Source organism: Balaenoptera acutorostrata, chromosome 3, assembly GCF_949987535.1.
Source record: "Balaenoptera acutorostrata chromosome 3, mBalAcu1.1, whole genome shotgun sequence".
Classification (NCBI taxonomy): domain Eukaryota; kingdom Metazoa; phylum Chordata; class Mammalia; order Artiodactyla; family Balaenopteridae; genus Balaenoptera; species Balaenoptera acutorostrata.
The window spans coordinates 183296155-183319887 of NC_080066.1; the positions used below are offsets into that span (position 1 = coordinate 183296155).

A 23733-nucleotide genomic window follows, 5' to 3' on the forward strand; every position below is an offset into this window, starting at 1 on the left:
CTCCCGCGAAGCCCGGCTCTTTTGAGCCCCTCGCAGCCCCTCCACCGGGCCGTGCCCGACACCTGTTCCCCCAGACCTCCCCTCAGGGACTCTGGGCTTTCGTGAGCTTTCAAAGTAACTGTCGAGTTTTCTCCTTAGAACTTTGATTGGATATATATGGCATTTACGTTGTTTTCATGAAGCGTTAAATCTTTACACTACTGGAGAAAATTGCCGTTGTGAAAGAACGGGAAAAGGCCGACCGGGGGTCGTGAGAATGGGGGTGCGTGGGGGGGCGGAGGGCAGACCTTCGGGACGGGCGTTGGGGGGTGCGGCGTGGGGACCAGGCCCCGTGTGGGCCCTATGGGTGCCAGCCAGGCAGGAGAGGCCCAGAGAGGACCAGAGGGCAGGCGGAGGCCTCCCGGGAAGCCTCTGGCATGGGATTAGAAGCCAGGTTTTAGGGAGTCAGGTTGGACCGTGGGGTGTGGGAATCTCCGAAAAGTCCAGCAAAGGACGAAAGGCAGACGCTGCTGACCCCAGTGGGACATCTCCCCGCATCCCACGTTGTCCCCCAGTGGGGTCCTCCTGGGGGGCCAAGGACCCCACTCCACCTGCTCCCGAGCCGTGGCCACCCCCAGCCTTGTGGGAAGGCCCCCTGCCCTCCTGCCCTCGCTCCCGGGCCGCTGAGCCGGCCTCCGTGGAGACAGGAAACGGGCGAGGGTGCCCTGCAGTCGCCCCAGCTTTCTTCCCACAGGCCCTTTGGGACCCCAGCCCGGGGAGGCGGACGCAGGCAGATGGAGGAGACAGATGGGGGTTGTGAGGGGCTAGGCAGCAGGGATCCGGGCAGAGCACCAGAGGGAAGAGGGCTCTGGAGTCCCGGGTGTCCAGGGTCTGGCCCAAGCCAGGCTCGCAGAGCTGAGGTGGTGCAGAACCAGGCACAACCCCAGGAGGTGCACGTTCTCGGGGGCCCCTGGGAGGGGCTGCACCTGGTGTGGGTCCAGGAGGGGGCATTGCTGCGACCCCACGGGCCCGCTGCGGGGCAGCCTCAGTGGCTCAGAGACTCTGATGGAGCCCTGAAGACGCAAGGCCCAGGTGCTCCCAGAGGCCGGGATCGTGGCTTCTGCGTGACGCTCTCGCGGTCGTCCTTCTAGACTCTGTCCGGTTGCTTCTGTGGTCCTGCCGCGGTGCCAGATCGTCTCCGTCGTGTTGAAGGCCCCTCGTCATTCCAAGTTCAGCGGACAGTCTCCAGGACCATTTCTAGGAGGCGCTTTTTGGTCTGGGAATCCCATCTTGCAAAACTCTGGGCACCCTTGAACACTGCAGACGTTTACGGGTCTGACACAGCCATCCCGACAAGTCGACAAGTCGTGCTTCTAAAAACCCAGCCTTCACACGCTGAAGACGGCCGCGTCGTCTTCAGGCCCTCTCACAGTCACTTGTTTTGATACTTGATCTCAGTTTTCCTGGAAGAATTTTTCGTGTTCTTTATGTTCCTTCGTAGACTGGAGAGAGGATGGTTGAGAGGATGGTTTTCATCAGCGTGCCCGCTGCAGTTCTTGTGATGAACCTGTAAAGCAGCGGAGTTGATAGCACTTTAACTTACGCTCAGGGATGTGAAAAATTCCTAAGGCTTTTTCTTAGGAAAAATTCCTGGTCTAATGGAATTTAATAACTAAAAGGGAAATACTTTTCATAAAGATAATTTTGTTTAATGTTGTAAATGCTGCTGTGCTAAACTCTACAATGATTAGAATTGTGATACAATCCTTGCTTTATTATTAAAAGTTTTGTAAACTTGGTTAGTTAAGAAGAAACGTGCTCTCGGTCTGAGGTTACCACCCCGCGGGCTTCGCGGTGTCCTTGCTGCTGCTCGTTCTGTCCGTGTTCATTGGGCGCTTGGCAAGCCCGGGTCGTCCCAGGCAGCAGCGCCCGCATGGGGGTCGGTCCCGGCCGCTGCAGCCCCATCCTGGTGCCGAGAACCGCACTGCCCTGCGTCTCGGAGGCGGACCCAGGCCTCAGGGCCGCGCCTCTCGCGTGCTGGCCAGGTTTCTGCTCATGGCGGGTGACGGAGGCCCGCGGTTGTTGTCCTTGATCACACCTCTCTGGTGCCCGAAAGGAAGGGGCAGCTCCCGAGGCCACGGCAGAGCTGTCCTTTCTGGTGGCCGGGGTCCACCTGGTGTCCTCAGGCGGCTCGGGATAGGACGGTGGGGGTGGGGGGCGCAGACTCGGTTTAGGTCCGGTGTGTGTCCCCTCCGTCAGCCAGGGTTGCCGCTGCCCTTCAGGGCCCTCCCTGGGGCACGGGCTCCGTGTGACGAGCCCGTCCCTGGTCACCGCTGAGCCCCCAGCTGGGGGACACCCCTGCGGGCAGTCGCAGGCCCGTGGGGCGTGCGTTCCTTAGCCCCTGCCTTGCTGTTGCAGACGGCCAGCGGGAACGTGGAGGCCAAGGTGGTGTGCTTCTACAGAAGGCGGGACATCTCCAGCACGCTCATCGCCCTGGCCGACAAGCACGCCAGTGAGTCTCCCAGCCGCCCGCCCTCCGGCCCGCCCGTAGCTGCCACCTCAGCCTCCGGGCGCGTGTAGACGAAGTCCGTGCATGTCCCCGGGGCCTCCGTCCTTCTCTGAGAAGCAGCCCTGGCCGTGCTCGTCCTAGCGTGTGGCTGTTCTCACCTGCCTGAGGACTTTAATTGGGGGGCTTTCCAGATCCTTGGTTGGGCCACTCCTTGGAATGGTGCAGGGAGCGCTGGGCCCTGGGCTCCAGGCCTGGGGGGCAGGGGCAGGGCCGCGGCCGCTCTTGCCCAGGACAGGCCTCTGCGCCACGCAGGGTGGACGCAGGCTGTGCGGCCGACCCTGAGGGAGCAGCCAGTTCTTTGCCGGCCTCGTCTGGCCTCACGGGAGGATGGGATCCCACCTTTGGGTTTTGGCCTCTGTGTCAGCAGCGTCCCCGTGGCATGCCAATGGTGGACCCTGAAGCTGTGCCCAGAGGGGACAGAGATGGGATACAGTGCCTCTCAGCCTCCCACCCTAAAGCCTGTGCCCACCACCCCTGCACTCCGGCCTCCCGGTGCCGAGGAAAAGGGGAAAAGAGCCGGGGTCTTGGGGGTGCCCAGCTGCGTGGCCCAGTGCAGTGGCCCGTGCAGTCGCTGGCCCTGCAGATGTCAGCACGCGGGCTCCCGTTCATGCTGTCAGGACGCTGGCGGGGGCCTTGGGGGTGGCCCTGGCGGTAGGTGACCTGGGGGTGTCGATGACAGAGGATCTGCTCCCTGCGTCTGCTGCTCGGCCCAGAGCGACCGCAGCCCCTGCCCCTCGGCACATGGCGCTGTGTCCACGGGCCTAGGCTCTCCTGCTCTCAGGCCCCCGGGGGGAGCTTGGCCAGGTGTTAGGCCCCGAGACCCGTGGGAGGAGGGGGTCCTGCAGAAGTGCTGGAGCTGGCAGGGTGGGCAGAGGCCCTGCGGTGCCGGCGGGGCTTCTGCGCGCAGGGAAAGCTCCTTGCCGGGGACTCAGAGCCAAGCTGCAGGGAACACGTGTCGCGCGCATGGGACGTGCCGCTCTGAGGAGGCCACCCGCTCCCGCCAGCTCACCGCGTCTCAGTGCGGGGCCTCGGCTGTTTTCTCAGGAGTCTGGACTGGCTGCTCCGTCTCGCGGTGATTTGTGCAGAAGCCACGTTTCTTGGGGTTGACTCTCCTGGCGTGCTCATCTGTGAGCTCGCTGCAGCGGGGGCGAGGCTGGTGCACCTCGCTGCCCAGGGCCTCGCCCGGCCTCAAGGCATGGGTGTAGGGACACTCTGGGGGCCCTTCTGGCAGGAGGGGTAGAGACCCAGGGGAGACCACTGCGCGGTCAGATTAGCTGCTCGAGTTTCTTCTGGGCCTGGGGGCCTGAGGGACAAGCTTCTGCCCTGCCCCTACCAGGGCGTCCAGCCCCTGGTGCAGCACAGATGCCCTGGGGCCACACAGGCCTCCCCAGAGCAGGAGAGCCCTTGCTGGGGTCTCCAGGCCACATTCTGCTCCGCCACGGCCCCGTCTCAAGGTGTGTGGCCCCCTCCCACAGAGCTGTCCTCCTGAGACCAAGGCCTTGCCCGAGGGGACAGTGGGCACGGGTGACAGGTCCTCCCTGGAACCCCCCAGAGCCAGCTGCAGGGGCTCGGGAGAGCCAGTAGGGTGTGTGAGCTGAGCCGGGGTAGGGTGGGAGCCTGGAGCCTGCCTGGGCCTTGTGGGGAAGGCCCCCCAGCTCTGAGCCCAGGGCCCGGGCCCCCTGGATCCCAGAGGGAGGGGGCTTTTGCGCCAGGGGCCATGTGCCCTGGGTTCCTAGAGGCCAAGCGCCACAGCCCACGCTCGTTTGAGGGTCCGCTGGGGACGGGGCCTGGGGGCTGTGGGGAGGCTCTCTCCTGGTCTCCTGGGGGCTGGAGGTCGGCCTGGCCCGAGCCCTGGCCACCCCGAGGCCTTAAGCGTGGCCCTGGGGTGTGTGTTCCTGGGTCCCTCCTCACCATTGCTGATGGCAGGGAGCCCTGGTGGGCTGGGGGTCTCAGAGCCACTGTGAGCTAGTGTCAGGACGGGGAGGGGCGGTGTCTGCAGACCTGAAACGGATGCCCCAGGGCCTGTTGCGGGCAGGGGCCAGGTTGGCTGCCCCTAGCCCCGGTTCCTAGCCGTGCTACGGGGCCAGCGGGGCCGTCACCGGTTGGGCGTGAGCAGGATGAGGTGTGGGGATGGTGGGCAGGCTTCTAGGTGCTGGTGACGTCCCCGGGAGTGGGCAGGGAGGTGCCGAGGCCAGCGGTGTGGGTGCACAGGCTCCCGTGGCCCACGGCCTGGGCCGACCGGCCCTGCCCCCCTTCCCCCAGCGCCCCCGCCCCTAGCCTTGGCCTCAGTCTGAGCTGCCGGCAACCGGGGTTTGTTGGGGGGGGGCGGGGGTCCCCTGCCCAGGGGCACCAGGACTCCCTGCAGCCACCACAGGGGGGCAGCAGAGGGCCAGGGGCCTTGTGGTGGCCCAGAGCCTGGGGGGCTGGGCTCCACGCCCCTACCTTTGGGTCTTGGGGGCAGGGGATGGGTTTCGCCGTGCGTCTGGCTTCCCCCACCCCACTGTGCACGACCCCAGACCGCCAGCGTGTGTTTGGGGTCGCCCTAGCCCCAGGGCTGCGTGTGCTGGGGTCCACATCGTGGAGACCTACCACAGCCCCACCGCAGGCCAGTTTCGAGTTTCAGGTTTTCCCTGTGTCCATCGATGGCCCAGCCCTGGAGGTGTGGCCGAGGCCTCCCGGGTCACCATCCGCAGGCAGGAAGCACGCGCTGCTGACCTGGCCTTGGGATGCGTCCCCCGCGCCCCCCCGCACCCCACGCCGTGGCTCGGCCGTGTCCCCCGCCCCGTCCTTGCTTCTCCCGACTTCGCAGGGGCAGGTGTGTTCTGTGTGCAGGTAGCAGGGCCTCGCTGCCCAGGCTTGTCTGGGGCTCTGCTCGGAGAGTCTTGAGCAGCGTGGGCGTGGGGTGGGCAGGAGCTGAGGTCAGCGAGGCGGGATGTCCGGAGGCTCAGGTGTTCTCTGGCTCCAGCTGGGTGGTCTGCAGCCCCCTCGTCCACCCTGCTTCCCGGCCTCACAGCCCTCGGTCCAGGCCGGGCAGGGGGTGAGTGGCGTGGCGCGCCGTCGCTCACGCGCCACCTGGGCGCTGTCTGTCTGTTACACAGCCCTGTCGGTCTGCTACAAACCCGGATCGGGGGCCGACAACGGCGAGGAAGGTAAGAGCCGCCCCTGCGGGAGGGTCCTGGGGTCTGTGCGCCGGGCTGCCCGCGTGCCGCGCCTGTGTGCCCTGCCGCGAGGTGGGCCTGAGGGGCTCCTGGCGCAGGGAGGGCTGCGGGGCACGGTGGGTCCTGCCCCCTGTCCTGGGTGTGCAGCAGCTGCTGTCTCGCGTTGCCTTCTTTCTCTGACGTGCTGCTTCGCAGGCCAGCACAGGACGTTGTCCTCCTTCCTGTACAGGTGCCCGGGGCTGCTGGGGTGCCCTGCGGGGACCTACACTGCCACCTGCCCCGGGTCCAGCACGGGGAGGGGCCTGTGCATCCAGCGGGTGGGCCTTTGTCCGGCCGCCTGAGCGTGTGTCTTTGGGACCAGCTCACAGGAGCTCTTTGTCCTTCAGGGGAAACAGAGGAGGAAATGGAAAACCCAGAAATGGCAGACCTGCCCGAGAAGCTCAAGCATCAGCTGAGGCATCGAGAGCTCTTCCTCTCAAGACAGCTGGAGTCACTGCCCGCCACCCACATCAGGTGCCCGGGGGCCTGGGGCGGGCACGAGGGAGTCCCGCCACCCACATCAGGTGCCTGGGGGCCTGGGGCGGGCACGAGGGAGTCCCGCCGCCCACATCAGGTGCCCGGGGGCCTGGGGCGGGCACGAGGGAGTCCCGCCGCCCACATCAGGTGCCCGGGGGCCTGGGGCGGGCACGAGGGAGTCCCGCCGCCCACATCAGGTGCCCGGGGGCCTGGGGCGGGCACGAGGGAGTCCCGCCGCCCACATCAGGTGCCCGGGGGCCTGGGGCGGGCACGAGGGAGTCTGCCCAGCTCCCCTGACGCGCGCCCTTGTCTTGCAGAGGGAAGTGCAGCGTCACTTTGCTCAACGAGACCGAGTCCCTCAAGTCCTACCTGGAACGGGAGGTGAGGCCCCGACGCCATGGGCTGGGGGCTGGGGGGTGGGGGGTGGGGGCAGAGGCGGGTCCTGGCTCCGCTGGTCTGGTCCGGGCGGGCATTGCTGCTCCCACCTCACGCTGGGCTCAGGCCCTTCCCTGCCCGTGGCACCCTAAGGCCAGGCGCTGTCACGGCCCTTCCCGGTGTCCCGTGCAGTCCCCACTCCTCGCACCTCCAGAGCAAGGGCCCAAAATGGGCGTGACGGCTCCCGGGGGTCTGCTCTCCCCACCACCCCCCGCCCCCAGGAGGGGCACGACTCGTCCTGGAGGGGACGACGGGACCCGTGCTGGCCGCCGTGGTCGCCGTCAGGCTTCCCCAGCGGGCGTGTGGCCCTACCGCAGTCCAGGCCACCGTCTCCAGTCTTCGCTGGGTTGACCCACGACTGTGTTGGCCGGGCGACCAGAGGGTTTCTGAGTTTATGAAATCAAGAACGTCAGTGCTGCCAGGGTCTGGGGCCAGGGCACCGGCCTCCTCATCCCACAGGCGAGGTGGGAGTGGAGCCATGGCGGCCGGCGCCTGGGCCTTGCTGTGACACCCGAGCTGCCCACCCTGAGCCCGCGGTGACCCCCAGGGCGGGTGGTGCTCGTTGCGGGCTGTCTGTGCTGCCGCCCAGCGCCCCTCCCCCGAGGCGGAACGACCCAAAACGTCCCCAGAGGGTGCACGCGTGAGTCCTGGGAGCAGCGAGAAGCGTGTTTGGGGACGATGGCAGGCCAGCGGGGTCAGGAGCAGCGCGGGCACGGGTGTTACCTAGTGGGACAGGTCGCGGTGTAAGGGAGCTCCTGGGGTCAGGCGAGGAGTGGTTGTGGGTCCGGAGTCCCCTCCCCGCGTGTCCCCACACACTGCGGGCCCCCCCGGGACCTGCGTGCGGCCACCCCGCATCTCCTAGCGGGTGCGTCATTGCCTGTGGGCGACACTCGTTCTCAGCCACGGTCCCCTCCCCCCGAGGCAGGGCCCGGCTCTTCCCGGGGGCCCAGAGAGGCAAGGTGGGCGTGGGGTCGGACCGTGGACCATGGCGACGGCGGTCCAGTGAGGGCAAGCCCGGTGCCGTGGCCTCACCGAGGCCTGACTCGGTCAGGCGTTGGGGCACCGCCGGGAGGACGCTGCCTGGAGTCGGCGCTGAAGAGCCCCCAGGGCAGCCCGGGCCCCAGGGAGCCGCCGCGTGCCTGCCCGTGGTACAGGGCAGGGGCCGTGGCCCCCAGGCGTGTGTCCACTGGGGGCTGCTGTCTGCAGTTTAGAAAGACCCCTTGGTGACAGTCATACAGAGGTGGTGACGCGGAGGGACGGCCGTGAGCAAAAAGGCGGCTGTGAACCACTTGATCTCTGGCAGGCGCCTGGGCCCCATTCAGGGACCTGTGTGTGTCTCCTGGGCGCACGCCTCCTGTTTTCTGCTTCTCTCCGCTCACCTGTCTAGGGGTGGGTGGCTCTTAGCCTGAGACGGCAGGCGGCCCACTGGGGTGGCCTTCCCTCCCGGTCTGGGCGGCCCCGGGCGAGAACCGACTGACTGCGCCCAGGCCCGCCGTCCTGCTCGGGCCTCAGGGACTCAGTCCTCGGGTGCGGGTGCAGCCGCAGCCCACACGGACCTGCACCCAGAGGAGCCCTCGGCTGTGACGCAGGAGCTGGCCGCCGCCCGGGGAGCAGGGGCCGCGAGAAGCAACCACAAGGGAGTAAGAAAGGCGACACGGGGACAGGTGGAAGTCCTGGCACGGGGTGCCGCGACCCTCGGTGTACACGGGGAGACCCCAGGGGAAGCCCAGGGTCGGCAGGCTGGTTTCTGCCAAGCAGCCTCTGAGAAACGGCACCGGCACGTGGAGTGCCAGGCAGCGAAGGGCCAGGAAGGCCGGATTGTGCCAGTTCCAGCCGGAACAGCCTGGGCGCGGGCGTGCGGGGTGAAGACAGGCTCCGAGGCTGAGGGCCGCAGGCTGCTGCTCCGCTGACAGCTCTGGGCACCGAGTCCAGAACATTCTGTAACGTAACCCGCTTTGTGCACGTCTCCTGTGACAACCGCACGAAAACGGCACCGTCTTCTCAAAGGGTGTGCCCAGAATCTGTCAGATTCGTGCCCAGATGCCTTAGGGTTTTTGTTGCTGTTAAATGCTCTTATAAACTCAGTTTTCAAACTGTTGCTGCTGGTGGGCACGCGGCAGTTTGGGGAACTGGTCCTACAGCTGCCTCACTTGCTCTCTCAAGCCTGCTGACCTGTCAGCTCTCTGTGTCTCCGAGCAGATCGCTGTCCCTCCTGACGGTCGTCCCCTCCCGTCTGCTGACCTCCCATGAGCGTGGCCGAGGGTGCTGTGTATTGACGCCGCCCGTGTGCTGTTTTCCAGGACTTCTTCTTCTACTCTCTCGTCTATGACCCCCAGCAGAAGACCCTCCTGGCTGACAAGGGGGAGATCCGTGTAGGGAACCGGTACCAGGCAGACATCACCGACCTGCTGAAAGAAGGTAGGGTGGGCCGGGAGGCTGGCGGGGAGGGCGGGGGGCTCTGGATGTTGGGATGGGGCAGCAAGCCCCAGGACCCCCAGCAGGAGGGGTCGTCGGACCCTCCCTGGCACCTGGAGATTTTGTTTCCTTTTGGCAGGTGTTTTCATAACCTTTTCAAAGCTCTTTCTCTCTCTCAAAAACTCGTTTGAATGGATCTGCCTATTTCACTGACCTGTAGCGGGTGGTGCTGCCCGCGAGGCCGAAGTGCACGGGGACGCAGTGCCCAGCTCCCCTGCCCTTCAGTCCTTCAGCAGCCTGGGGGTCGTGGGCGGGCTTGACCCCCATCTTCTCAGCCCGTTCTGCCCCCCGACCAAGCAGCCCAGGCAGGAACGTGGACCCGTGGTGGCCAGCAAGGCCGGTGCTGTCTGGCTCGGGGCGCCGTGTGGCGGGCTTCCTTCAGGGGCCACGTGGTTGAGCCCGGGTCACTTGGGTGGTGGCCTCACTCAGGCAGCTCAGGTTGACCGGGAGCGCAGCGGGGTCCGGGCCTCGTGGTACCCGCCACTTCCCCTCCCCCCCCTTCCTTCCTGCGCGGCCGCGTGATTGCCATGTAGCAGGCCTGACGGCTGAACCGCGCGCTTGCTTGTCCGTGATGGCGTCTCGGTGCCTGTTCTCTTCGGAGCCTGTGCTCCTGCGGAGCTGGTCCCCTGTGTGCAGGGTCATCCCCACGTGGCGCCCAGGTGGCCTCGGGGCCCCTGTGTCCCTCGGGAGCGCGGTGTCCTCCTGGCGAGCGTCCCCAGCGCCTGTGGGGCCGCGGGTTGGGCTTGGCTCCCCTGTGGTCTGTGCCTCGGTTTCCTCTGTGCTGGAGAAACACCGGACGTCCCTTCTTTCCGTGGCTGCCGCTCCTTTCGGAGACGTGACGCCTGATCCCCAGAAGCTGGTCCGCTTGTCCTAAACATCCGCTCTTGGCCTGTGTGCGTGTTTCCTGTTGCGCGCGCGCACACACACACACACACACACACACACACACGAGCGCATACGCACACCACACCTCCCACGCGTGTGCATCTCACACACACACACTTGCTTCCCCCGTTGGTTGGTCTTGGTCTCTGTCTCTGTCTTATGGGGGTTCCTGCCGCTGGTCGGATGTGAGAGGGAGGGCTGACGGGAAGCACCTGCTGGGGGCGGTTCCCTCTGTTCACGGGTGTCCGGCTCCATCCCGGGTGGGGCGAGGCTGCCCTTCCTGCCAGCCCTGGCGCTCTGCCCTGTGGTCCTGCCCTGTGGCCGCTCGTGTCACTCGTGGGGGCTCCTCGCACTTGAGCAGAGCCGGATGTGCTGGCCCAGCTGGTCTCCTGGTGCAGCCCGTCCCCCTGCTGGGCGGGGTGCACCTGGCACCGGGGCCCCGCTCCAGGGGCGGGCATCCTCCAGGGGCCCCATGGGGCCTCCTGGTCTACACCATCCCAGCCTGGCTGAGATAAAGGGCCTGGTGAGGGCCACATCCAGTGGGAAACAGGAGAGGCCACACGACGGCCACAGGAGAACACTGAGTGGCTGGAACGTCTGAGGACCTCGCTTTCTCGGCCATCCCTGGGCGCTTGGCGGGAGGATGCGTCTCTGGTCTCGGGGCGCCCCGGGGAAGCCCTACCTGCAGCCCCAGGGCCAGGGGCGGCATCCCTACAGCCCTTCCTCCTCCCGACCCCTGGGCCGCTGGGGCGAGGGTGGGGTCGGCCTAGGCCTCGGTTCCCTGTGCTCCTCCTGGAGCCTGGAGCCTTCCCAGCAGGTGAAGCCGTGCCCCTGCCTTGGACGCGTGAGACATCTGCAGGGTGCACCAGCGGGCGTGGGCGACAGGTGGGGCCAGGGCTAGCTGTGCCTGTGGCTCTGGGCTCAGTTGCCCGGCAGTCGCTGGGGGCTGGTCGCGGCCTGCGGACCTTGGATCCCGGAGGGGGGGCCCCGCCTTCCTTGGTACCCACTGTCCCTGGGGAGGGTTCTCCGTGCCGAGTCACCACCAGGAAGGAGCCAACCCACGACACTGGGAAGATCCCACCTGTGCTCGTCCTACAGACGCAGCCCCCAGGACCCTGACCCCTCAGATCTCTTCGTCCCCACCCCCGGGTCGGTCCTGCACCTCTGCAATGCGGGGCTTCTCTCCCGTGACCCCCTGTCCCAGCGCCGTCCCCTGGAGCCTGGCAGGGCCTGACCTTCCCCAGGGCGAGGGAGCACGTGTTTCCTTGGTGACTTTCGGCCATGCCCGGCCCTGCATGACCGTGCTCCCACAGGGCTCCCACGGACTTGGTGAGTGCCGTGAGGGGTCCTGCCCTGGGTCTGGAAGTCGGTCGCCACCGAGAGCAACAGAGGCTGAGAGGGTCTGCAGACGTGCAGGCTGAGCGCCTGAGCTGAGCGGGGGTGTGACCTCGGGGCGGGTGTTCTCTGGACCCTCGTGCTGGCCTCGTCTGCCCCTTGCTGCCTGGAGCACGTGGCAGTTGGCACTTGGCATGGGCAGCTGCCCAGGAGAGAAACCCTCCTGGCTGGGCCCTGAGCCCCCATGCCCGCCGTATACAGGGTGAGGAGCGGGGCTCCCGCCCGCAGAGGGAAGGTGCCCCGAGACGGAGCCTTCTGGCACCAAGGGGGCCCTTGGGTGGCAGGCGTGTGGGTCCGCACTGAGTCGACCTCAGTGTCCTCATTGTGACGGGGCTGCCGCTGGGGGCTGGGAGCAGCTGCACCTGACCCTGCAGCGTCTCAGAGTAAAGAGCTTGGTTGATCAGATCCGAGCCGCCTCCGCCCCTCTCTCCAGCTGGCTGTGCTCCCCGGGCCCTCCCGACGGCACCTCTTCAAGCTCCTCCACGGGGGCCACGGGCTGCCAGCCCCATGCGCTCACTGTTTCCAGCGGTGAAGGCTGTCGTGTGTCGAGCGTGCCCTGGAGCTCCGGGCCCGACCGCTTCTGTGCGTGCGCGTGCCTGCGTGCGTGCGTGCGTGTGTGCGCGCACTGTGGGCTCGTCCCTGGGCTCGCTCGCCCTCCCCGCCCCTCCCAGCGCGGCACTCCCCGTCTCAGCAGCCCGGTCCCTCGTCCGACCCTGGGCTCCACGCGGAGCCTCGGGGGTCTTCTCACGGCCTCGGTTGTTCTCACCGTGCAGTGTTTCTTCCTGGCAGGCGAGGAGGACGGCCGAGACCAGTCCAAGCTGGAGACCAAGGTGTGGGAGGCTCGCAACCCGCTGGTGGACAAGCAGATCGACCAGTTCCTGGTGGTGGCCCGGTGAGTTCCGGGCTGGGGCGGCCACGCCCCGCCCGACCCCCGGACACGAGCTGGCACGGGGGCCTCAGCCACTGCCCCATCCCTGCGGCGGGCGTCGGGGTGCCGGTCCCACAGGGGGTCCCCCAGTGAAGGGCCTGGGAGGTCAGGGGGTCCGGGGCCCTGCTCTGTCGAGACCCCCCTCGTGGCTCCTAGGGAGGCCTGCAGGGTGGGACCTGGCCCTTCCCTGAAGGTAGAGCCAGCTCTGGGGGGGCTGCTGGGTCCCCGGGTCCGGGGGGCAGCCCGACACCTCCACCTCCACCCCCAACCCCACCCGTGGACCTCAGGGGCCGCCCACCGGCCGAGGCCAAGTAAGCCGGGCGCAGACGGGGCTCTTTCCCCGGACGGTGGGGCGGGACAGAGGTGCTTGTCTGGCTCCGGGACTGGGCAGATGTGGCCTGGCGACGCAGGGCCTCCTGGGCACAAAGGGGCAGCCGTCCGAGGAGCAGCTTCTGCCCAGGCCGGCCCCCCAGGGGTCCCTGGGCTGGGCCGACAGGAGGGGAGCTCCTGCGAGCACACGGGGGCCGCACGCCCAGAAGGCGCCTGGGCCGGCTGCCGTCGGAAACAGTGTGGGAACGGGGCCCTGGGTCTCGGCACCTGAAGACTCTCTTTTGTAAGAAGAGGCCTGCAGAGTCTCAGGAACGACGTCCCCGCGCTCCAGACCAGAGTGCACCGTCCCGAGACAGCCGAGTCCGGACGCGTCTGCGTGTCCGGCTTGGTCCGGCCGTCCCTCCTGCTTGTCCGCTCCAGTGGTCAGCGTCTCTCCTCCTCCCCAGCTCCGTGGGCACCTTTGCGCGCGCCCTGGACTGCAGCAGCTCCGTCCGACAGCCCAGCCTGCACATGAGCGCCGCGGCCGCCTCTCGGGACATCACCCTGGTGAGTGAGAGGGCCACCGGGCAGCCGCGGCCCTGTGCCTCTGCTCAGGTCAGCACCCGCCCGCCGGGCACGGCCCTCCCTGGGGGGCACAGTGCAGGGCTCTCGGGGCCCCTGTGTGGTGACCCTGTCTCATGCTGGTGAGAGGCTGCCGGCCGGCACGTGGTCAGGCCCTACCGGGCGCTTGCTGGGCCGCGGGCCGCCCGTCCTCAGCCCGCCCTGCTCCTTCCACACTTGCCACCTCAGAGGCAGCGGCATCTCCTAGGGGACGGCTCGTGCCCTCGGCCGGCCCCTCCTGCCCGGGGCACTTAGGCCCTGGGGTCAGCCACCCACTGTCTGCTGGCTGAGCCGCCCCCTCCTGGAGCCCCGCCCCTGGCGAAGTGGGCCTGGGAGCGCGGCTGCTTCCCTCTGCTGCTCCGAGCAGCTCGGCCCCTCCCTGCACTCTCCCCAGAGGCCCCCGGCTGCCCCCCGAGACTGTCCTTAGCCCCTCCCAGGTGGGAGGGAGGGCCAGCCCCCGGGTCCTGTGGCCTCCCACATACGGCCCGGGTGCGCCTCCTGCCTGGGGCCGGGCGGGGTGGGGTCGCTCCAGCTCTGGGGCCCGGGCGACCCCGCCTCTCCTGCTGCAGTTCCACGCCATGGACACGCTGCACAGGAGTGTGTACGACGTCGCCAAGGCCATCGCGGCCCTGGTGCCGCAGGGCGGGCCCGTCCTCTGCAGGGACGAGATGGAGGAGTGGTCGGCCTCGGAGGCCAGCCTTTTCGAGGAGGCCCTGGAGAAGTATGGGAAGGATTTCACTGACATTCAGCAAGATTTTGTGAGTACCGGGGGGTAGGTTCAGGGCCCTGCTGTGCCCGCCCGGCCGCCGTGCTTCCGTCCCCTTGTCCGTCAGCGACTCCAGAGGAAACACCCAGGGCCGCCTGGCGGGGCCTGGGCTCTGCCACCAAGGCCAGGGTCCGTGCTGGTGTCGCCGGGGTCCTCGCCGGGTCTTGTTTGACTTGGTTTGTTTGGTCGTGTTGGTTGTTCCTAAGTGGCCGAGCGTCTCCGTGTACGTCCTTGCTTTGTGTCCCTTGAAAGTGTCCACCAGTGAGCCCGTGGGAATTCCAGCACGGGCAGGGCCTGTGCCCTCAGGGACCCCTCCTGCCCTTACAGCCCCTAACGTACACTTGAACTCATCTGGAAGGAGGCGAACCGGTGGTCACTCAGAAGAGCACGCCTGTGCAGAGAGGGCAGCAGGGGCGGCCGGGCCGGCCTGACTGCGAGTCCCAAAGGGGCGCCAGGACGCAGCGGCCTTGCCAGCACCTGATTCTGAGCAGCACCTCGGCAGTAACAGACGAGGCTGATGCCACAGGACCCACGTCAGAAGGCAGACGGCACCACTGAGGGTGGAGAAGCAGTGTCGGTCCCTAGAGGCCATCAGAGGGACCCGCGCAGCCCCTGGTGATGTGGACACAGGCCGAGCCCAGACAGCCGGCCCCCTCTGCAAGGCAGATGCGCAGAACGCCCTGAAAACCTAAGCAGAGCAGCAAGGCCTCCTCACACAGAAACAAGTGGAGCGAGAAGGCGGGCGGGAAATAAAGCGCTCACCTCGCCACGTCTCCCGCACGTCCCGGGCCCCTCGTGCTCCCGTGCGACGTCGGCCCAGGTGCGCACAGAGTCTGAATTGTCGACGCGCCCGGGCGGACGTTGTGGGTGAATCCGCGCCGCGGGACTCGGCTGAGACTGGCCCGGAGGTGGCGTGGAAACGCAGGGCGCGGGATGGCAGCGGCAAGACTCTGACGGCCGCACTGGACTTGCACGCAGCCTGTGGAGCCCAGAGGGGGCGCCTGAACAGTGGGGGAGCTGGGACGTGGGAGCAGGGCGATCACGAGGGCGTACCGGTGGAAGCTCTGCAGCCCACGGTCGTGGGTGGGGCTGGCGTCTGGGCGCCCAGCGCCTCGCGCAGGGGGAGGGAGCGCCCACCACCGGCCGAGCAGGGCAGAGGTGCCGGAACCGGCGTTGAATGGAGCGTGCCTGAGAGGGAGAGGGCGAGGCCCGAGAGGGGCCCTGGCGCGGGCTGGGGGAGGCTCGCCCCCTCGCGGGTGGGGTTAGCGGCCCCGCCACGCCCCCGCCCACCCCCTGACGCCCCCCTCTCCCCCCAGCTCCCCTGGAAGTCGCTCACCAGCATCATCGAGTACTACTACATGTGGAAGACCACCGACAGATACGTGCAGCAGGTGAGGGCTCGGCCTGGGCGGGGGCCGAGGGGTCCTGTGGGAACTTTGGGGTGAGGGGGCAGCGCGGGGACTGGGGGATCCCCTCTCCAGACCCACCTGCTGGCTGCCCTGACCCTTTGTTCTGTGTTTGAAGAAACGCTTGAAAGCAGCTGAAGCGGAGAGCAAGTTAAAGCAAGTTTATATCCCCAACTAGTAAGTACGCCCCTCACGGCACCGTCCCCGCGTCCCACGTGGCCCCGTGGTGCTGCCCTGGCTGAGTCCTAGAGAGTCGGGGGCCTGTCATTGAAGCCCGTGGTGGCCCGGGGGCAGCACAGGGCGTCAGGACTGGATCCGCCCGGCCCGGGGTCCAACTCTGAGCTGAGCTAAGCGCAGGCAGGTGGAGCTGGGGTGTCGACAAGGTGGGAGCTGCTTCTAGAGCTCGAGGGGAGAAAGACCACACACCCCCAGGCAGGTCAGGACGGGGGCTGCCGGGCCCCGGAGCCGCGCGCCCAGGGCTTGGTGCTCCCGTGACGTCTTCCCTCTCTCCCTTCCTTACCCAAGTAACAAGCCAAACCCAAACCAGATCAGCGTCAATAACGTCAAGGCAGGCGTGGTGAACGGTGCGGGGGCACCAGGCCAGAGCCCTGGGGCTGGCCGGGCCTGCGAGAGCTGTTACAGTAAGTGCCCCGCCCGGCATCCGGGTGCCCCCCAGCCCACAGCCCTGGGCGCCCCTGCACTGCCCTGGGGCCCAGCCTGGGGGCGGCGGCCACGCCCTGCGGGGGAAGCCCTCTCGGGGAGCACCGGGTGCCCGGGCCCACGGGGCGGGGGGCAGGGGCGGGCGCGGGCGGGCGACAGCTGTGTGATGCTCTCTGCCGTCACTGGTCCTGCTTAAGAATCCGTCTATTTCCAACTTTGTTGTCCGTAGCCACCCAGTCTTACCAGTGGTATTCTTGGGGTCCCCCTAACATGCAGTGTCGCCTCTGCGCGTCTTGTTGGACATATTGGAAGAAATATGGTGGCTTGAAAATGCCAACCCGGTTAGATGGAGAGAGGCCAGGACCCAACCGCAGTAACATGGTAAGGCGGTACCCCCTACCCCGCCCCCACGCGCGCCCCGTGGTCCGGCCCGCGGTCATGGCGCTGTGTCGGGGCGGCTCGCCCCCTTCCGCAGAGCCCCCACGGCATCCCAGCCCGGAGCAGCGGGAGCCCCAAGTTTGCCATGAAGACGAGACAGGCCTTCTACCTGCACACCACCAAGCTCACGCGGATCGCCCGGCGCCTGTGCCGTGAGATCCTGCGCCCGTGGCACGCCGCCCGGCACCCCTACATGCCCATCAACAGTGCGGCCATCAAGGCTGAGTGTGAGTGTCCCTGCGGGAGGGGCGCTAGCAGCGCTGGTGGCAACGGGGTGTGCAGCCCCTGCGGGAGCTCTGACCCGGGCCTCACACCCCACAGGCACGGCACGGCTGCCCGGAGCCTCTCAGAGCCCGCTGGTGCTGAAGCAGGCCGCGCGGAAGCCCCTGGAGGCCGTCCTGCGGCACCTCGGTGAGCCTGCTCTCCTCCAGCGCGGCCCTGGCCCCCGGCTGCTGCACCCCTAACCCCCCTAAGGGGTCCCAGCCTCTCCCCACCCTGCTCCCCTCGCCCCTGCAGTCCCCGGGAGTCTGGGTCGGGCGCACTGGCTCTCGTGACGCCTCTGAGCTTGGATGGGTGTCTCCCGCGGGGGCTTCTTCGCACCCTACCCCCCAGGGCAGGGGCACGGCTGGGTGGGAGACGTGCACACCTAGGCAGCAGCCTGGAGGGAGGGCCCTTGTGGCCTGGGGACCCTGAGCACTTCGGCTGGCTTTGCCCCCGCCCCCCGCTCCCCCCGGCTTGTTCCTGGGACTTAGCCAGGGGCTTGGGCGGGGGGGAGGGGGGCAGGGCCCTGGGCTTGGCTGGGTTGACTTGGTCCCCCCCAGTGTTGGTGGCTTTCCCTTCATGAGGGACATTCCAGAACCGTGAGCCAGGCATGCTCCCAGCAGACACAAGTGGCTCTGGCAGCACTTGCTGTCTGGAGTCTTGGTCCCGGGGCTGGCCTCGCCCTGACCCGTGGGGGGAGGTGGTCTCTGTTCCCTGAGAGCCACTCAGGGCTGGGGCGCCTTGGCAGGTGTGAGCCCGTACGCTCCGGGCCGGCCCTCGTGGGCTCGTCCTCGGCCAGCCAGCTGGGCCGTTAACAATCCATCGTCTGGCTAGTGGCCAGCCCTGTGCTGTCAGCTCCCGTGGCCACTGAGTGGACCCGCTTGTTTACGGGTGTCTGGGGCCTGTCAGCTGCTGGTGGTCGCCGGGGATGCAGCCCTTGGGCTGGGGCTGAGGAGCCGAGGAGACCGGCCCCAGCAGCTGTCCCTGCTCTCAGCGTGCCCCGGGGGTGCTGGACCGCGGTGCCCTCCCAGGCCCTGCTCGCCACGGGCCTGGGCTCTGGCAGCCCACAGTCGGCTGGCAGGGCTGCTGCTGAGGACCCGCAGTGCGCCCACCTGCCCGCGTTGCCCCTGCAGAGACCCACCCCCGCCCCCCGAAGCCCGACCCCGTGAAGAGCGTGTCCGGCGTGCTCAGCGGCCTGACCCCTGCCAAGTCGGCCCCCGTCATCAACAACGGCTCCCCCACCATCCTGGGCAAGAGGAGCTACGAGCAGCACAACGGGGTGGACGGTGAGTCCGGCGGGGCCTTGGGCTTGGCCAGCACGGCCCTGGCCCCCGCCGCGCCCGCACCCGCTGACCGTGTGTTCTCTCCTCTCTCCTGCCGCCGGGCGCTGCCAGGCAACGTGAAGAAGCGCCTCTTGATGCCCAGTAGGGGTAAGGCCCGGCCCTCCGCGCGTGCCTGTGTGTGCTGTGCTCACGCGTGCGCGGCGGACGGCTCAGGGCACGTCCAAGGGCAGTCCACGCGGGCTGGGCCGCACCCTGCTGCCCCGGCTCCTCCCGATTCACCTGTCACTCTGCAAAGACCGGAGCGCTGCTCCTCGGGCCCCCAGCTCGCCCACACGCTGCCTCCTGCCCTGGGGCCTCCGGCTCGCGGGCCGCCCCTCCTTCCGGGCCCAGCGCCGGTCAGTGGACTGTCCTCGCTCCGGCAGCCCTGGTGCCCCCGCCGCCCGCCTGTACTGACTGTCCGCATGCCGCCAGCCTCAGCTTGTGTGGCCGCCTGCGCTGTGCTTGCAACCCTGCCCGCGCCCCTGCCCCGGTGGGGGGCTGTGGGACCCTGGTCCCCTCGGGGGGCAGATGGGACAGAGCTGTGGCGTGGCCGGCATGGCTGGGTGGGGGTCGGCGAGGCCCGGGTGGACGCTCAGGTCAGGGCCCCGCAGGGAGGCGCACCCAGGGCTGAGGGTCCCAGAGCTGAGGCAGCAGCGCCGTCTCCTGAGCGGGGTGGGATGCTCGCGGGGTGTGCGCTGGGGCAGCCCTCTGGGGGACCCTCCTGCCGTCGGGCGTCTCTGGAGTGTGGCTCCTCTCACCTGCCCAGGGCCCAGCTTCTGCCCCCGCAGCTGGGGGTGGGGTGTCCGTGGGCTGGGGCTGCTCTAGGAGGGTGTAGCCACGGTGGCAGTGGGGGACGTGTCAGACCTGGGTGTCCCAGGGCCCCCCAGGGGTCTGCCTGCGGCCGGACCACTGTGGGGGGGCGGTGAACAGGGAACCAGCTGAAGGGGAGAACGTGGGAAGTGCACTCGGAGCTCCTCCTGCCAGCCCCTCGTGACGGCAAGGTCAGGTCTGGTGTGGGTACCCCAGCTCCGTGGGGCAGCCAGCATGGACACATCCAGAGCCCTTCCCAAGCTCACGACCGGAGGGGTACTGGCCCCGGGGTTCTGGCCGAGGCTTGGCTGTCCTGGGATCTGTGGGAGGTGGCAGCGGCCGGGGGCCACCCGGCCCAGCCCTGTGCCCTGGACGCTCCCTCTCTCGGCTGTGTCTGGGAGCCCCAGCAGGCACATCCTGAGGGTCAGCCGGTGGCACCGGGGCCGGGCCCTGCCATCTCGCTCCAACTGGACACAGGCTCTTGCCGGCACCAGGCCCCCCCCGCCCCGCCTGCCTCACCCACGACCCTTCGGTGGGGCTCCGAGGACGGGGCGCTGGCTCAGCTCACCCCCAGCCACTCCCTGCTTGCTGATCTCCGCCCTCCCCACCATAGCCCTCGGGCGGGGAGGCTGCCGCGGCCCCTGGTCCCAGCAGCAGGGCTGGCTGCTCATCTGCCCCTGCGACAGGTGCCCTGGGGATGGTCTGATCACACCCACAGAAGGGGGTGAGGGGCTGCGTGCTCATCAGCAGGCAGCTTTGAGCTTTGGGGTTCGACCTGTTAAAAAGCCGTTAGTTAGCGGGAGGGATGAAATCCGTTTGCTTCTGTCGGGTTTTCCAACATCGATGTGCTTCCGTACCTATCTATTTCAGCCCCAGCGTGCAGATCCCGGGGTCGGGGGGGGGGGGCCGGGCGGGGCTATCGGGGGCCGCACACGACCCCTGGGAGGAGGCCACAGCTGGCCTCCTGGGGTGCTGTGGGGCGGCCGGGGCAGCAGCGGGTGGCGGGAGCTGGCTCTGGGCGAGGGCCGGCCCCTGGCACCAGTGGGGCCTTAACGGGCTGAGTGGCCTACCCACGCGCCTGCGGCTGCGTCCGCCCTCTGGGCCCGCCGCATGCACGCACTGCCCTGTAACGCTGACCGTGTGCTTTCTTTTCTCCGCCACCCATCCCTGTGGTAGGCACCTACCTGGGTAAGTAGCACAGGGCCTCGAGGGCTGCAGGCCCGGTGCCGCGGCCCCTCCCTGCGCCCTGCCGGGGTTGGGGTGCTCCAAGTTAGGAGGCGGTCTGCAAAGGGGAGGGCTGGACAGCTCTTGTCTGCTCGTCAAGAGACGCGCCGTGGCCGAGGGGCACTTTTGGGAGGAGCTGGTCCTGGGAGGCCTCTGGCAGGACGCCGGTGCTGGAGAGCAGCCCCCACGGCCGCGCAGCCCCACGGCCGCCCCCAGACTCGCTCCACGTGTGTCTGGGGGCCACAGGTCTTGGGCGCCGGTTGGGAGTGTGGACCGAGACCCGGGACGGCGCCTTTCCTGAGTCACTGGCAGCTCCTGTGGCCCCAGACCCCCGGCCACGGGGTGGAAGTGCGGGACCCTGGCCAGAGCCTGGCCCACTGGCCACTCCTGGGAGCTCCCACCAGCTCCTCCCTGGGTGGCTGGCCCCAGGGTTTGCGAGGGGGGCTGGGGGCCCCTCGGGAGGAAGCCCAGGGTGGCCTGGCCTCCTGGGGTCTGAGTGGTGCTGCCCGGGGAGTGGCCGCCTTGCAGAGGGGCTCCCTGGCGCCACCGTATTTATACCCAGTGTAGACCAGGCCCCAGTTGTCGCGGCCCAGTCAAGGGAGCGAGCTCAGATCCGAGACTCCTGGTCCCCACCCGGAGCACCACCTGGGTGTGGGCTGCGGCTCTGGGGGGACCTGGCCCCGGGTTCCCTGCTTCTCGGCTGCGGGTCCTCAGCGAGTGTGTTGAGTGCAGGACACGCCCTGCCTCGGACCTCACAGCCTGCTCTCCTTCCTCTTGTCAGGTTTGGCGAATCACGGACAGACCAGGCACATGGTGAGCGGGAGGGCCCCCGCCCTCCACACGCGTGCACCCACGTGTGTTCCCACAGCTCCCACGGGCCTCTGGGGCAGGCCCCCCAGCCCTGCCCGGCGCTGCCCGGGAGCATCTGGGAGGCCCAGTGGGACCAGAGGAGGGGCAGGCGGCGGGTCTCCACAGCCCTCGGAGGGCCCCCTGCGACCCGGGGTGGCCGAGCCTCCATGCTCCCCGCTGGGACCGCCACCTCGGGGTTTCCGGGTGCCCACGCGGAGGCCCCGGGCTGACCCCTGGCGCCTCCCCACCTCAGGGACCAAGCCGGAACCTCCTGCTCAACGGGAAGGCGTACCCCACCAAGGTGCGGCTGATCCGGGGGGGCTCCCTGCCCCCCGTCAAGCGGCGGCGAATGAACTGGATCGACGCCCCCGATGACGTGTTCTACATGGCCACCGAGGAGACCAGGTGGGGCCTCCGGGGCCGGCAGCGGGCAGGGGGCAGGGGCCACCGTGTCCGCGTCGCTCGTCCGCGTCACTCGGTGTCTCGCTCACAGGAAGATCCGCAAGCTGCTCTCGTCCTCCGAGACCAAGCGCGCGGCCCGCAGGCCCTACAAGCCCATCGCCCTGCGCCCGAGCCAGGCCCTGCCGCTGCGGCCGGCCCCGCCCGCGCCCGTCAACGACGAGCCCATCGTCATCGAGGACTAGGTGCCGCCCGCCTGCCCGCCTGCCCGCGAGGCCCTCCAACCGCAGACCGCGCCCGCCCGCCGCCCGGTTTCGGTAGTGCCCCCGCCCGCCCTCCCCCGCAGAGACTGCTCCTCGGCCCCCCACGGGGAGAAGCGCCGCCTAACTTACTCCAGGGCCTCCGAGGAGTCATTTTTTTAGCTTTGTGTTTACTTTTTGGCCGGAGCGGAGCTGAGGAGCCGCCCGAGCGCTCGCCCTGCAACGCGGGCCTGCGGGCCGGCCGGGAGTTTCGTTGTGTTCTGTTGAAGGTGCCATTTTAAATTTTATTTTTATTACTTTTTTTGTAGATGAACTTAAGCTCTGTAACTTACACCTGGAATGTTAGGATCGGCGTGGCCAGCGGCCGGCCGAGCTGCCTGGTGGGGTTGGCCCGTTGTCTTTTCAAGTAATTTTCATATTAAAAAAAAACAAAGAAAAAAAAACTCATAAAAACAAAAATCCAACCAGCCCTTTCCGTGTCTTTTGTCCTCAGTCCGCCCCCTGTCTTGGGCCCACGTCACCCCCAGGGCAGAGCCGGCGCTGGCCTCGGGCTCCCTCGCCAGGGTGGCTCCAGGGGCGCCCCCAGCCTGGACCCTCCCGGCCCGCCACGGGGGAGGACGCTCAGGGAGAGGCCCCGGCGAGCAGCACGCGGCGGCCTGGCCCGCATACCTGCCTCCCGGAAGCCCTGGCCCGGTGCCCACCACCTGGCCCTGGGGGCAGGGAGAGGTCCAGCCAGGGCTCACTCGGTGTGGGGGGGGAGCCGAGACCCCCTGTGTCTGTCCAAGGCAGGGGGTGGTCTGGACCTGGCCTGGAACCCAGACTGGCAGGTGCCTGGCTTCCGTCGGGGCAGCCAGCATAGCTGGGTCAGCCGGCCGGCCAGCCTGCTCCTGGCAGAGCCCTGCCCCAGCTGTCTGCGGGTTTTTGCCAGGAACTGCAGGGCCACCTCTAGCAGGTGTGGAGTTTCCACCGGGAGAGTTTGCTCAGATTTCAGCAAGTCCGCTCTCAGACATCTTGCCTCGGCTGGCCCCCGCACACCCGCTCTGGGCCCAGGGCACAGGTGCGGCCAGGCCACTGCAGGGAGGGGTCTGGGAGCCACGCTAACCTCCGCCGGCCGAGGGGGTCAGCGAGGCCCTCCCCAAGGGGCTCCCCTTCCCGAGCTCTGCCTCCTGTGCCTCCAGCCCCATGGTGACGTGTGGGCATCTCAGCTGGGGAACTGAAATAGAAACCACCCTGCTCCCTCGCTGGAGACAGATAAGGGGCGTCCTGGCCTTCCACGACCCAGCTGCAGGGCCCAGCAGGGTGGCGGGCCAGGGTGTCAGAGGAGTGGCTGTGGCCCCCCCCCCCGCCCCCCCAGCCAATTCTAATCTGCAGTCCTGGCACCACCCCTTGCCGCCCCTGCTGCCCCAGGGCTTCATTGCAGTGTCAGCCGGGGCGGGGGGTGGGGGGGGCGGGAGGCCAGGCTGGTGACCTTGAGAAAGACACTAGCTTCCTCTGGGGCCTTTTCCAATCCTGGGGCCTGAGGATGGGGTGGGGAGGGGAGGGGATGGTTCTCCCCAGGCCCGGGGACTGACTTCCCTTCCCCCGAACCTGGCCCTCCCCCCAGGCTGGTCGAGATCTCTGTCCCAAGGACAGGCAGGCCCTGCGGAGAGCCAGGAGCCGGGGTCCCCCGCCCCCACCCCAGCACTGTGCTGGGCAGGGCCTGGGCTGTGTGTCCGCCTCTCGGCTGCCTGGGAGGTCTGAGCCGGGCCTTAGCAGCGGGGTGGGAGGTGGGTATGGGCTGGGGGGAGCAAGGTCTTGGGTGCCCAGGAGTGTTTGCCAGCTTTGGCCTGTTCTCGTGGGCCTGGCAGGGGGCTGTAGCCATCCCCCCCCCAACCCCCAGGGCCAGGGCCATCTCAGGGGGACAAGAGTCCCCACAAGGGACTCAGCCCGGACGCCTGCCCTGCTTGGAGCCTCCCACCGCCCACCGCTGGGCGCAGCCCTGGGGGCCTTGCTGGAAAGCGAGACTGGGCTCCCGTGCCATTTGCCAGCACTGCGGCCCTAGGGGAGGGACCTGCCTTAACACCCAGCC

At 68.2% G+C, this 23733-nt stretch overlaps 1 protein-coding gene across 2 annotated transcripts in view; it reads left to right on the forward strand.

Annotated features, from left to right (window-relative positions):
- Positions 1-22130, forward strand: part of MTA1 (metastasis associated 1) — a 39097-nt gene extending 16967 nt beyond the window's left edge. Inside the window, exons 3-21 of one of the 2 annotated variants that reach the window (XM_057543165.1) lie at positions 2398-2491; positions 5647-5697; positions 6093-6219; positions 6540-6603; positions 8958-9075; positions 12202-12304; positions 13117-13216; positions 13840-14028; positions 15353-15427; positions 15561-15619; positions 15968-16083; positions 16332-16483; positions 16578-16767; positions 16862-16951; positions 17935-18087; positions 18196-18231; positions 20939-20970; positions 21260-21411; positions 21500-22130. In XM_057543165.1, coding sequence (XP_057399148.1) covers positions 2398-2491; positions 5647-5697; positions 6093-6219; positions 6540-6603; positions 8958-9075; positions 12202-12304; positions 13117-13216; positions 13840-14028; positions 15353-15427; positions 15561-15619; positions 15968-16083; positions 16332-16483; positions 16578-16767; positions 16862-16951; positions 17935-18087; positions 18196-18231; positions 20939-20970; positions 21260-21411; positions 21500-21650 — 2052 coding nt within the window. In that variant the 3' untranslated portion in view covers positions 21651-22130. Of the gene's footprint in view, positions 1-2397; positions 2492-5646; positions 5698-6092; positions 6220-6539; positions 6604-8957; positions 9076-12201; positions 12305-13116; positions 13217-13839; positions 14029-15352; positions 15428-15560; positions 15620-15967; positions 16084-16331; positions 16484-16577; positions 16768-16861; positions 16952-17934; positions 18088-18195; positions 18232-20938; positions 20971-21259; positions 21412-21499 lie in introns of those variants that run through there. The other variant, XM_057543166.1, reaches the window with a different exon arrangement.
- The last annotated feature ends 1603 nt before the right edge of the window (positions 22131-23733 follow it).